Source organism: Callithrix jacchus, chromosome 11 (assembly GCF_049354715.1).
Source record: "Callithrix jacchus isolate 240 chromosome 11, calJac240_pri, whole genome shotgun sequence".
NCBI classification, from domain to species: Eukaryota; Metazoa; Chordata; class Mammalia; order Primates; family Cebidae; genus Callithrix; species Callithrix jacchus.
This window is the reverse complement of record NC_133512.1, coordinates 23,292,100-23,305,048: the sequence shown is the minus strand read 5'-3', so window position 1 is coordinate 23,305,048 and position 12,949 is coordinate 23,292,100. Positions and strand designations below refer to the sequence as shown.

The following is a 12,949-nucleotide window of genomic DNA, read 5'->3' as shown; positions in this document are numbered from 1 at the left end:
ATTAGTCAGATAAATTAAAAGCATGACTTTGGCAAAGCAATTTGATGCCTCAGAGTGTAGTGGGAGGGTTAAATTGCTTTTACTTTGAAAGATGTAAAATCTCTACCTTTAGAACATAATATACTGAAAGATGTAAAATCTCTACCTTTAGAACATAATATACAGAACTCAGCTTTCTAGTATAAAATCAAATGCTAAATTTTTGGCTGAGGAGTTATGCGACTTACATGATCAAATCACATACATGTCAAAATTTACCGTATTTTATTAAACTATGAGTGGGACTCCATCTCAAAAAAAAAAAAGATTTTTACCTCAGCATACCATAGATAGTGAACCCTACAGTGAATTTATATTTCTAAAGATTACCTGACGAGGAGGCAACTACTAAATTATTAGAAGCCAAAATGAACACCAATTAGAAAGATAAGATAATGCCTACATTCCTTTAAGTGATTTGATATGTAATATGAGTGTTATACATAGAGATAGGTAATCTGCTTATATGCAGTTCTAATGTATTCTAAGTTCCACTAGTGACAGTGGATTAAACAGTTGTAGTAATATTTACTGCTTATGTTAAAATAAGAAAGTTATTGTTTGTATCCTGACACCGAAGGTCCAATTCTGGTAGGCGTGATTCTCTTAATAGGCAGTTGGGTTGATTTTATGACCCCATGCTCTCCCTGGATGTAGACACTCAAGGCAACCAAAGATCAAAGAAACAGAAGAAATCTTTAACGTCGGCACTGGTGACCAGCAACACAGAAGACCTGCCAAGTCTGAACCGCTGGCAATGCTGACTCCTTTAACGTGAGTTGACCTCAGTGACCAACACTGTTAAATTGTTCCTAATTTCTCTTGCATAGTAATACAACTCAATTTTCTATGTTACCTGCTTTATCATGAAGAAGGTTCTAAAAATAAAAGAGCAAAGAGACTTCTGGAAATTTCTGGCCTCAATTCCAAGGGTAAAGACAGCTATGAGTTACTACAGACTGAAAGAATATTTCAGATTTTATAACTGATTAAAATGTTTTCAAATTAAAAATGAAATTATGAGCTGTTGGATTCTAAAAGGACAGTCAAAAAGGTCACTTCATTTGGACTATGTTATGTTATTTAAAAAACAATATTAATTTGGAAATTTAGATTTAAATTGTTATATACCTGTGGCTGTATATTTTCACTTCTCTCAAGCCTTTCTGGCGTTTCCTCTGAAGCAACTTTTAAGTCATATTCTACTGAAAAATCCATATGTTTAGTTAAAATGGATGACTTAGAACAGTTAAAGACTATAATTTTTATAAAAATGGAAACATAACAACATACTTTTATAAATTGGGAGTTTACATTAAGCTTAATGTTTACTGGAATGTTTATATCTTTAAGTAATACTTCTAATTATCTAAATTTCAACAAACCACTTGGAGAGACACTAGATACCAGCAGGTTCAAACCATGCAAAAATTTTAGAGTCACCCACAAGTTGTTCCACCCAACATAAATAAACAAAACTGCTGGAAACAAAAGTTTAAAATATAGTAAAAACAAACAAAGTTAACATTTTACTATTCTCTACTTCATAATAGTATCTTTTGAACAACATGTTAAGCAGTTGATATTTACTAATATTTTCAAAATTATTGTTACCATTTGTATCTTTATTAGGGTGCACCCTGTTTTTAACTTCTGAAAGGTTTTCCTCTACTATTCTGACATATTTATTTTCATTACTGAAGACTCCAAGTGGAGGTTGGGAATAGTAGCTCACACCTGTAATCCCAGCACTTTGGATGGTCCAGGAGGGATCCCAGCACGTTGGAAGGCCCAGGAGGGAGATTTACTTGAGGCTGAGAGTTTAAGACAAGCCTGGAGATTATAGTGAGTCAGTTTCCCCGACTCTATAGAAAATCTGCCAGGCATGGTGGTATGTACCTGTAGTCCCAGCTACTTAAGAGGTTGAGGTGAGAGGATTGCTTAAACCCAGGAGTTTGAGTTTACAGTGAGTCTTGATGACGCCATTGCACTCCACCTTTAGTAGCAGAGTAAGAACCTGTCTCTACAAACAGAAAAAGAAAAAAAAAAAGGCTCAGAAAGCTATGTCAAGTCTTCCAGGCATCCGGCTTTCACCACATACACAGATGTCTCCTTCCTTGAGGCTCCCTCAGTACATGGTAAATTTTTCTAGTTCACTCCACCACCTGCGAACTGCACGTCATGTCTTTACATGTCTATCCTCTTTGCTGCTAGACTGTAGCAATCATCTTTCTATAAAGTCTTTATTTTACTAAAGATTTGTTGAGTTCCTGCTAAGTGGTAAACACTGGGGTTTAAAGAATGGAAACAAAAGCCGCCGGAGACAGCTTTTCTAGGGATCATACCTGAGCCTGAGCTGAGACTTAGAGAGTGAAGTTCATTAAAAGAGGCAGAGGGTAGAAAAGGTAGCAAATGCCAGGCAGTGGCAAGAGAGGGAGAGAAGCCTCTCAGAGCATATGTATTTGTCTACATCAATGGGATGGTGACGGAGGCATTACGAGCAGCTCAGTAATGGCAAATAAAAGGGCAGTCAGAGAAAAGGCTGCAGATGGAGATTTGGGCAGAAGCCAGTTTTTGAAAGCCTTGTATAAGCCAACTATTACTGTCATTTCTTAAATTAAAAAAAAATTAAAAAACATAATTCCAAAACAAAAGACCAACATTGCACTGTATTTTATTTTATCTTACTTATTTGATTTTATTTTTATTAGAGATGGGGTCTTGCTCTGCCACCCAGGCTACAGTGTAATGTTGCTATCACAGCTAACTGCAGCCTCAAACTTCTAGGCTCAAGTAACTCTCCTGCTTCAGTCTTTCAAGTAGCTGGGATTAAGGTGCAGAACACCACACCCAGCTACATTTTCTTAAAAAAAAACATAGACATGGGGTCTTCGTATGTTGCCCAGGCTAGTGGACCTTCTGGCGTCAAGGGATCCTTCTATCTCAGCCTCCAACACTGCTGGCATTACAGGCAGGAGCCACCATGCCCAGCAACACCAATATTTTCAAATAAATCCACTGGAGTTCCATCATTTTATTGTATCATGGATGGGTGGAAATCTTGTAATAGATTCATGTACTCCATGGATTTGTGACAAGAAAACTATAGCGTTAACTTCAGCTGAAGCTTCTCTTGTCTCCCAGTCTCTCTATGTAATTAAGAGTAGAGACACTCAATTATCTTACGGTTTGTACCTCCTACTTCATTTCTTCAAATGTGCAGGCTTTGTAGCTTCTGTTTCTGTCAAACATGCAAGCTTGTTAGATATTCCTTCTGGAAAACATCATCCATCTGCCTCCTTACCTGGCAAAGTTTTACTCATTCTGCATGCTTACCCTAAATCCTACATACTTTTTAGAAGTTTGCACTCATCAGCACAAATTTAAAAGTGCATGGCATCTAAAGAACATAATAAATACCTAGTAAATAATCACTATATGCTCAGGTGACATCTATCCTGTGTCTATCCTCTACATAAGGGGTCAGCACACTAGAGACCACAGGCCACAGTGCCTGGCATGTGCTGAACATAATACATACATGTTAAACAATAACTGTAAGCTCCCAGCTGACATTGGACACATAGTAAGCACTGCATAAGGTAGCAAATAAAATAAATGACAATGGTAATAACAATAATAAAGTTTTATGAGAGTACAGTCATGCCTATTCACTGACATGCTACCTATAACCACTTTCACACTACAATGGCAGAGTTGAGTAGCTACAAGAGATCACATGGCCTTCAGCTGCTTAAATCACGAGAGAGAGAGAGAGAGAGAGAGAGAGATTCCTATTTAGCGCTTTACAGAAGAAACCTGTCAATTTCTGCTTTACACCATGAACAGAATGCCCTAATTCTCAAATCTAATGCCTCCCCTGCTCACAATTTTCCAATGAAATTCTAGAGTGAACACTGCTGGCTCCCTACTCAAGAGCAGTTCTTTATTGTTTCTTGCTGGAGAAACATAAATCTATTTGGATATTTATTATCCCAATACCCCTGCCTAGCTTTAAAAAGAGAAATAATTATTCTAAGCTCATCACATAATTATATTTGCTTTTCCAGTGCCTGGTTCAGGGATGAGCATGTGGTGTGACCCAGCCCATAAGATATTAAAGGAAGCCTCCTGCATGCTTCTGAGTTTTCTCCTGATTTAAAAAAAAAAAACATGTGAAGAAAAGCAGCCTTTTCAGCCTTTAGATACTGTCTTGTGAGAATATGATGTTTGGAGCTGTTATTAAGTAGCCAACCATGAAAGGAGACAGGAAGAAGACAGTGCCAACACTATAGCTGAAAGAGGAACAAGTAGGATCTAGTAGTATCGCTGGACAACCAAATCAAGTGTGGTTCTTATGGTTTTGGACACTGTTAGTTCGGTCTTCTAGTCTTCGCAGGCAAAAGCATTCTACCCGAGAAGATTCCCTTGGCCTAAAGGATGAGATCTACTCATTTCTATGCATTAAAAAGCCTTTCATTGAACTTGTTTCTAAACACAGGTAAAACAACAACAAAGTCTTTCCTAAGCTTGCCTTCACTGGCACATACTGAACATAATAAATACATAATAAGTAATAACTATAAGCTATTTTCACCCCATTCCCAACCACACCCATATTAGACATTTTTGCACTAGTAAATTTGAACTGCTCACAAACTCTACGAAGTTCACTCAGGTGTCCCACCTTTTGAACTTGCTCCTCCTTTTTTAAAGCTTTCATTCTTCATGGCTGCTGCTTCCATCAGACATGCAAGCTTGTTAGATACTCCTTCTGTGAAGCATCAACCCTCTGCCTCCTTACTTGGCAAAGTTCCACTCATTCTGCACACCTACCCTAAATTCTACCCACATTTCAGAAGCCTGCATTCATCACCACAAATGTAAAAGTGACTTGCATGTACTGAACATAATACATACATATTAAATAATAACTGTAAGCTCCCAGCTGGCACTGGATGCACAGTAAGTGGTACATAAGGTAGTAAATAAAATAAATGACAAGGTCATAACAACCTCCTAACTGTATTTTCAAAATGTATTTTGTAACATTGGAAAAAATGTTTAGTCCATAAAAGACACATGACTGATAGTTATCTTTTAAGTTGGACAAGTGTATGAATAAAATTTTTTTTCTTAAAATTCTGTTTAAAAAAAACACAAAAATTAGTTATCTGTATTCTATTATGAGCACCTTTAAAGGCAAAAACTGTGTCAAGGCCATCTTTATCTCCTGCAATTTGCCAAACCTAACTTATAGAAGCGGTTTCATACATATGTACTAAATTTATGGTGTCATAATACAGTTCAGATTGTACAATGCATTAGGTGTTCTATTTTTGTTATTGTGAAACATTTTTATAATTTCATTATAAATTTTTGAGCCTAGAGTTTGGCTATTGGAATATTTCTTATTATCAACTTTTGCCTAATGATAATAGAGTATCTCTCTGTGTATTTTTTTTTTTTAAGATGGAATCTTGCTCTGTCGCCCAGGCTGGAATACAGTGGCACGAATCTCTGCTCGCTGCAATCTCCACCTCTTGGATTCAAGCAATTCTCCTGCCTCAGCCTCCTGAGTAATTGGGATTACAGGTGCCCACCCCCATGCCTGCCTAATTTTTGTAATTTTAGTAGAGATGGGGTTTCACCATGTTGGCCAGGCTGGTCTCCAATTCCCGACTTCAAGTCATCTGGCTGCCTGGGCCTCCCAAAGTGCTGGGATTACAGGAATGAGCCACTGTGCTCAGCCTGGTAACAGAGTATCTTGTTCCAACAAAATTACTATTATTATGATAATTCGCAAGCAAATAAAAAAACATGGCTTGTTCTAAGAAGTGAATATATCTCAGGAGGTTCCAACTGCCAGAGAATGAAGTAAAAAATAGCCCTTTTTGTATAAGAATATGTAACATAACTTCTGCTTCTTAGAAAGCAATTACTTTTCTGTCTTCAGTAGGGATCTTCAAAAATAATCTATTTGTATAGGTACACGCTGGCTTAGTTTTATGGTTCTTATTGCCATTTGAGATACCAGAAAGAGATTGTTGAGTTCTCAGTTCTAAATATAGTTACTTTCTTAGTGACACAAATTCCTGTGTAATACAGTTGACCCTTGAACAACAAGAGTTTGAACTGCAGGGGTCTGCTTATATGCAGAGTTTTATTCTGTCTCTGCAACCCAGAGATAGCTAAACCAACCTTTTTTCTTTCTCTTCAGCCTAATCAACCTGAAGATGATGAAAATAAAGACCTTTGACAGGATTCACTTATGCTTTATGAACAGTATTTTTTTTCTATGATTTTCTTTATAACAGCTTCCTTTCTCAAGCTTACTTTATTGTAAGAAGATAGTATATAATAACGGAACACATACCAAATATGTGTTCATTGGCTGTTTATGTTACTAGTAAGACTTCCACTCAATGGCAGACTACTAGTCGTTAAGAAGTTTGTAAGGAGTCAAAATTATACTGATTTTCAACTGCACAGGGGCTAGAGTCCCTAAATCTCACATTCTTCAAGAATCAACTGTGATTAATATTTATTTACTAAATACAAACCATTAGAAAAATTAAATAGAAGATCGGGGAGGAACTCAAGATGGCACTGTGACAACAACCCAGGATTTAAGCTCTCGGTTAATCCCCGGAGAGGTGAGTCAAAGCTGCATTTTCAGACTGATCTTTGTTGCCCAAAGAACGAGGAAATTCCCAAGTATAAACGAGACGCAGGATACCAGGCAGAGGCTCTGCCTGGGGAAGCCGGCAGCCGGGGTGGCGGTGGCCGGCCCTACCCAGCGAGCCCCACAGGGCGCGATTGTCCAGGTGCCCTGTTGAAACGGCAACCTGAGACTTGAGAGGGCTGAACTCGAGAATGAAAGGGACTTGGGCAGTGGGCCAGCCCAGGGGATTGCAGGGACATAGTGTTTGGGATAGTGCAGTGGGACAGACAAAACGGCGATTCCAAATGCTCGCCGTGCAGACAGTCCCTGAGGCGATCCGTGGGGGAGGGGCGTCCACCATTACCGAGGCAACCCACCCCAACTGAGACACACGCCCACTGCTGACGCAGTCTGCAATTGCCGAGGCAACCCGCCCCTACTGAGATGCACGCCCACTGCTGACACAGCCTGCAGTTGCCGAGGCCACCCGCTACAACAGAGACACTCCGCTGCAGGGCGTAGCCAGTGGTGGAGAAAGCAGCAGAAGAGCAAGAGCCTGCAGCAACAGGGCGAGCCTCACAACAGCAGGGCAGAGCCTCGGCAGTCAAATAGTGATTAGACTGCCTCCTAGCTGGGCAGGACACCTCAACAGACAACCAAAAACAAAGCCCCAACCCCCCAAGACAGAGCATTTGAGAAAAAAAGGGGTTTTTTAATAACCTCTGCTGCAGCAGAATCAAACATAGCAGCCTAACAGCCCTGAATGAACAACAGAGCTCACAGCTCAGCAATTGAGCTCCTATAAAGTACAGACTGTCTCCTCAAGCAGCTCCCTGACCCCTCTAGAGCCAAAAGACTGACATTTGGCAGGCATCATCCACGGACGAAGATAGCAGAAAAAGAAACTGGTAGCATCCCTCACTGTTCCGCAGCTGCTATAGGTGTACCCCAGACAAGCAGGGCCTGGAGTGGACCTCAGCCGTCGTACAGTGAAGGGGCTAGACTGGTAGAAGGAAAACCAAGTAACAGAAATACTTCATCACCAACAATCTGGGTTTCCACTAAGAGACCCAATCGAAAAGTCAGCAACTACGCAGACGACAAGTGAATAAATCCACAAAGATGGGAAGAAACCAGCGCAAAAAGGAGGAAAACACCCAAAATCAGAACACCTCGCCTCCTAGAAAGGACCAAAACTCCTCACCAGCAAGGGAACAAAGCTGGACGGAGAATGACTGTGACGTAATGACGGAATTAGACTTCAGAAGATGGATAATGAGAAACTTTTGTGAGCTAAAAGAACATGTATTAAATCAATGCAAAGAAACTAAGAACCTTGAAAAAAGATATGAGGAAATGATAACAAGAATGGATACCTTAGAGAGGAATATGAATGAATTAAAGGAGCTGAAAAACACAATACGAGAACTTTGCGAAGCAAACACAAGTTTCAATAGCCGAATTGACCAAGCAGAAGAAAGACTATCTGAAGTCGAAGACGAACTCAATGAAATTTTACGAGAAACCAAGATTAGAGAAAAAAGCGCAAAGGAATGAACAAAGTCTCCAAGAAATGTGGGACTATGTGAAAAGACCTAACCTACGTTTGACAGGTGTACCAGAAGGGGACGAAGAGAATGAATCCAAGTTGGAAAATACTCTTCAGGACATCATCCAGGAAAACTTCCCCCACCTAGCAAGACAGGCCAACACTCAAATGCAGGTAATACAGAGAACACCACAAAGATATTCTGCAGGAAGAGCAACCCCAAGGCACATAATCGTCAGATTCAACAAGGTTGAAATAAAGGAGAAAATACTAAGGGCAGCCAGAGAGAAAGGTCGAGTTACCCACAAAGGGAAGCCCATCAGACTCACAGCAGATGTCTCGGCAGAAACACTACAAGCCAGAAGAGAGTGGGGGCCAATATTCAACATCCTTAAAGTAAAGAACTTTCAACCCAGAATTTCATATCCAGCGAAACTGAGCTTCAGAAGTGAAGGAAAAATAAAATCCTTTGCGAACAAGCAACTACTCAGAGATTTTGTCACCACCAGGCCTGCTTTGCAAGAGCTCCTGAAAGAGGCACTACACATAGAAAGGAACAACCAGTACCAGCCATTCCAAAATCACACTAATTGCTAAAGAGCATCAACATAATGAAGAATCTACAACAACTAACAGGCAAAACAGCCACTTAGCATCAAAATGGCAGTACCAAATTCACACATAACAATATTAACCCTAAATGTAAATGGACTAAAATGCACCAATCAAAAGACACAGACTGGCAAATTGGATAAAAATCCAAAACCCATCAGTGTGCTGTATCCAGGAAAACCATCTCACATGCAAGGATACACAAAGGCTCAAAATAAAGGGATGGAGGAAGATTTACCAAGCAAATGGAGAGCCAAAAAAAGCAGGAGTTGCAATTCTCATCTCTGATGAAATAGACTTTAAAGCAACAAAGATCAAAAGAGACAAAGAAGGCCATTACATAATGGTAAAAGGATCGATGCAACAAGAAGAGCTAACGATCCTAAACATATATGGACCCAATACAGGAGCACCCAGATACATAAGGCAAGTTCTTAATGACTTACAAAGAGACTTAGACTCCCACACAATAATAGTGGGAGACTTTAACACTCCACTGTCAATATTAGACAGATCCACCAGACAGAAAATCAACAAGGATATCCAGGGCTTGAACTCAGACCTGGAGCAAGCAAACCTGATAGACATTTACAGAACTTTCCACCCCAAATCCACAGAATGTACATGCTTCTCAGCACCACATGACACCTACTCTAAAATTGACCACATAATTGGAAGTAAAGCACTGCTCAGCAAATGCAAAACAACTAAAATCATAACAAACAGCCTCTCAGACCATAGTGCAATCAAGTTAGAACTCACAATTCAGAAACCAACCCAGAACCGCACAGCTTCATGGAAACTGAACAACTGGCTCTTAAATGTTGACTGGGTAACCAATGAAATGAAGGCAGAAATAAAGAAGTTCTTCGAAACCAATGAGAACGAAGACACAACATGCCAGAATCTCTGGGACACATTTAAAGCAGTCTCTAGAGGAAAGTATATAGCAATAAGTGCCCATATGAGAAGAATGGAGAGATCCAAAATTGACACCCTATTGTCAAAATTGAAAGAGCTAGAGGAGCAAGATCAAAAAAACTCAAAACCCAGCGGAAGACAAGAAATAACTAAGATCAGAGCTGAACTGAAGGAGATTGAGACATGAAAAACCCTTCAAAAAAATCAATAAATCCAAGAGCTGGTTTTTTGAAAAGATCAACAAAATAGACAGACCACTAGCCAGATTGATTAAAAAGAAAAGAGAGAACAACCAAATAGATGCAACAAAAAATGATAAAGGGGAAATCACCACAGATTCCACAGAAATTCAAACCATCATCAGATAATATTACAAACAACTCTATGCACATAAACTAGTAAACCTGAAAGAAATGGACAAATTCCTGGACTCCTGTGTCCTCCCGAGCCTAAATCAGGAGGAAGCTGAAACTATGAATAGACCAATAACAAGGTCAGAAGTCGAGGCAGCAATTAAGAGCCTACCACACAAAAAAAGCCCAGGTCCAGATGGGTTCACAGCCGAATTCTACTAGACACACAATGAAGAGCTGGTACGATTCCTTCTAAAACTATTCCAAATAATCCAAAAAGAGGGAATCCTTCCCAATCATTTTATGAGACCAACATCATCCTGATACCAAAACCCGGCAGAGACCCAACAAGAAAAGAAAACTTCAGGCAAATATCCATGATAAACATAGGTGCAAAAATCTTCAATAAAATATTGGCAATCCGAATGCAACAGCAAATCAAAAAACTTATTCACCATGATCAAGTAGGATTCATCCCGGGGATGCAAGGCTGGTTCAACATAGGCAAATCGATAAACGTAATTCACCACATAAACAGAACCAAAAACAAAAACCACATGATTATCTCAATTGACGCAGAGAAGGCATTTGACAAAATTCAACAGCCCTTTATGCTAAAAACCCTCAATAAACTCGGTATCGATAGAACGTATCTCAAAGTAATAAAAGCTATTTATGACAAACCAACAGCCAATATCATACTGAATGGGCAAAAACTGGAAGCATTCCCTTTGAAATCTGGCACTAGACAAGGATGCCCTCTTTCACCACTCCTATTCAATATACTTCTGGAAGTTCTAGCCAGAGCAATCAGGCAAGAAAAAGAAATAAAGGGTATTCAAATAGGAAAGGTGGAAGCCAAATTGTCTCTATTTGCAGACGACATGATAGTATACCTAGAAGACCCCATCGCCTCAGCCCAAAAACTCCTGAAACTGATAAGCAACTTCAGCAAAGTCTCAGGATATAAAATCAATGTGCAAAAATCACAAGCATTCGTCTACACCAATAACAGACTTAAAGAAAGCCAAATCAAGAATGAACTGCCATTCACAATTGCTACAAAAAGAATAAAATACCTTGGAATACAACTCACAAGGAACATAAGGGACCTCTTCAAGGAGAACTACAAACCACTGCTCAATGAAATCAGAGAGGACACAAACAGATGGAGAAACATTCCATGTTCATGGTTAGGAAGAATTAATATCGTGAAAATGGCTATACTGCCCAAAGTAATTTACAGAATCAACGCTATCCCCATCAAGCTACCATTGACTTTCTTCACAGAACTGGAAAAAACCACCATGAACTTCATATGGAACCCGCATAGCCAAGTCAATTCTAAGCAAAAAGAACACAGCGGGGGGCATCACACTACTGGATTTCAAACTATACTACAAGGCTACAGTAATCAAAACAGCATGGTACTGGTACCAAAACAGAGATATAGACCAATGGAACAAAACAGAGGCAACAGAGGCAACACAACATATCTACAACTATACAATCTTTGATAAACCTGACAAAAACAAGCAAGGGGGAAAGGATTCCCTATTTAACAAATGGTGTTGGGAAAACTGGCTAGCCATGTGCAGAAAGCAGAAACTGGACCCCTTCCTGACACCTTACAATAAAATTAACTCCAGATGGATTAAAGACTTAAACATAAGACCTGGCACCATAAAAACCCTAGAAGGAAATCTAGGCAAAACTATCCAGGACATAGGAGTAGGCAAGGACTTCATGAACAAAACACCAAAAGCATTGGCAACAAAAGCCAAAATAGACAAATGGGACCTAATCAAACTCCACAGCTGCTGCACGGCAAAAGAAACAGTCACTAGAGTGGATCGGCAACCAACAGAATGGGAAAAAATTTTTGCAGTTTACCCATCTGACAAAGGGCTGATATCCAGAATTTACAAAGAACTCAAATGGATTTACAGGAAAAAAACAAACAAGCCCATTCAAAAGTGGGCAAAGGATATGAACAGACACTTTACGAAAGAAGACATATATGAGGCCAACAATCATATGAAAAAATGCTCATCGTCACTGGTCATCAGAGAGATGCAAATCAAAACCACATTGAGATACCATCTCATGCCAGTTAGAATGGCGATCATCAAAAAGTCTGGAAACAACAGATGCTGGAGAGGATGTGGAGAAAAAGGAACACTTTTACACTGTTGGTGGGAGTGTAAATTAGTTCAACCATTGTGGAAGACAGTGTGGCGATTCCTCAAGGCCTTAGAAATAGAAATTCCATTTGACCCAGCAATCCCATTACTGGGTATATATCCAAAAGACTATAAATCGTTCTACTATAAGGACACATGTACACGAATGTTCATTGCAGCACTGTTTACAAGAGCAAAGACCTGGAATCAACCCAAATGCCCATTGAAAATAGACTGGATTGGAACAATGTGGCACATATACACCATGGAATATTAGGCAGCAATCAGAAATGATGAGTTTGTGTCGTTTCTAGGGACATGGATGAATCTGGAGAACATCATCCTCAGCAAACTGACACAAGAACAGAAAATGAAACACCGCATATTCTCACTCATAGGCGGGTGATGAAAAATGAGAACACATGGACACAGAAAGGGGAGTACTAAACACTGGGGTCTATTGGGGGGAAAAGGGGAGGACCAGTGGGAGGGGGAGGTGGGGAGGGATAGCCTGGGGAGAAATGCCAAATGTGGGTGAAGGGGAGAAGGAAAGAAAAGCACACTGCCATGTGTGTTCCTACGCAACTGTCTTGCATGCTCTGCTCATGTACCCCAAAACCTAAAATCC

The 12,949-nt window shown here is 39.8% G+C and overlaps 1 protein-coding gene across 4 annotated transcripts in view; it reads right to left on the bottom strand.

The window, feature by feature from the left end:
* Positions 1–12,949, bottom strand: part of LOC100391515 (ankyrin repeat domain-containing protein 18B) — a 123,272-nt gene that overhangs the window by 76,613 nt on the left and 33,710 nt on the right. For 2 of the 4 annotated variants that reach the window (XM_078342470.1, XM_035253463.3), the window contains exon 7: positions 1,171–1,244. The exons of 1 other annotated variant lie outside the window; for it this stretch is intronic. In XM_078342470.1, the coding sequence (XP_078198596.1) occupies positions 1,171–1,244 (74 nt within the window). The remainder of the gene's footprint in view (positions 1–1,170; positions 1,245–12,949) is intronic. One more of the 4 variants, XM_078342468.1, reaches the window with a different exon arrangement.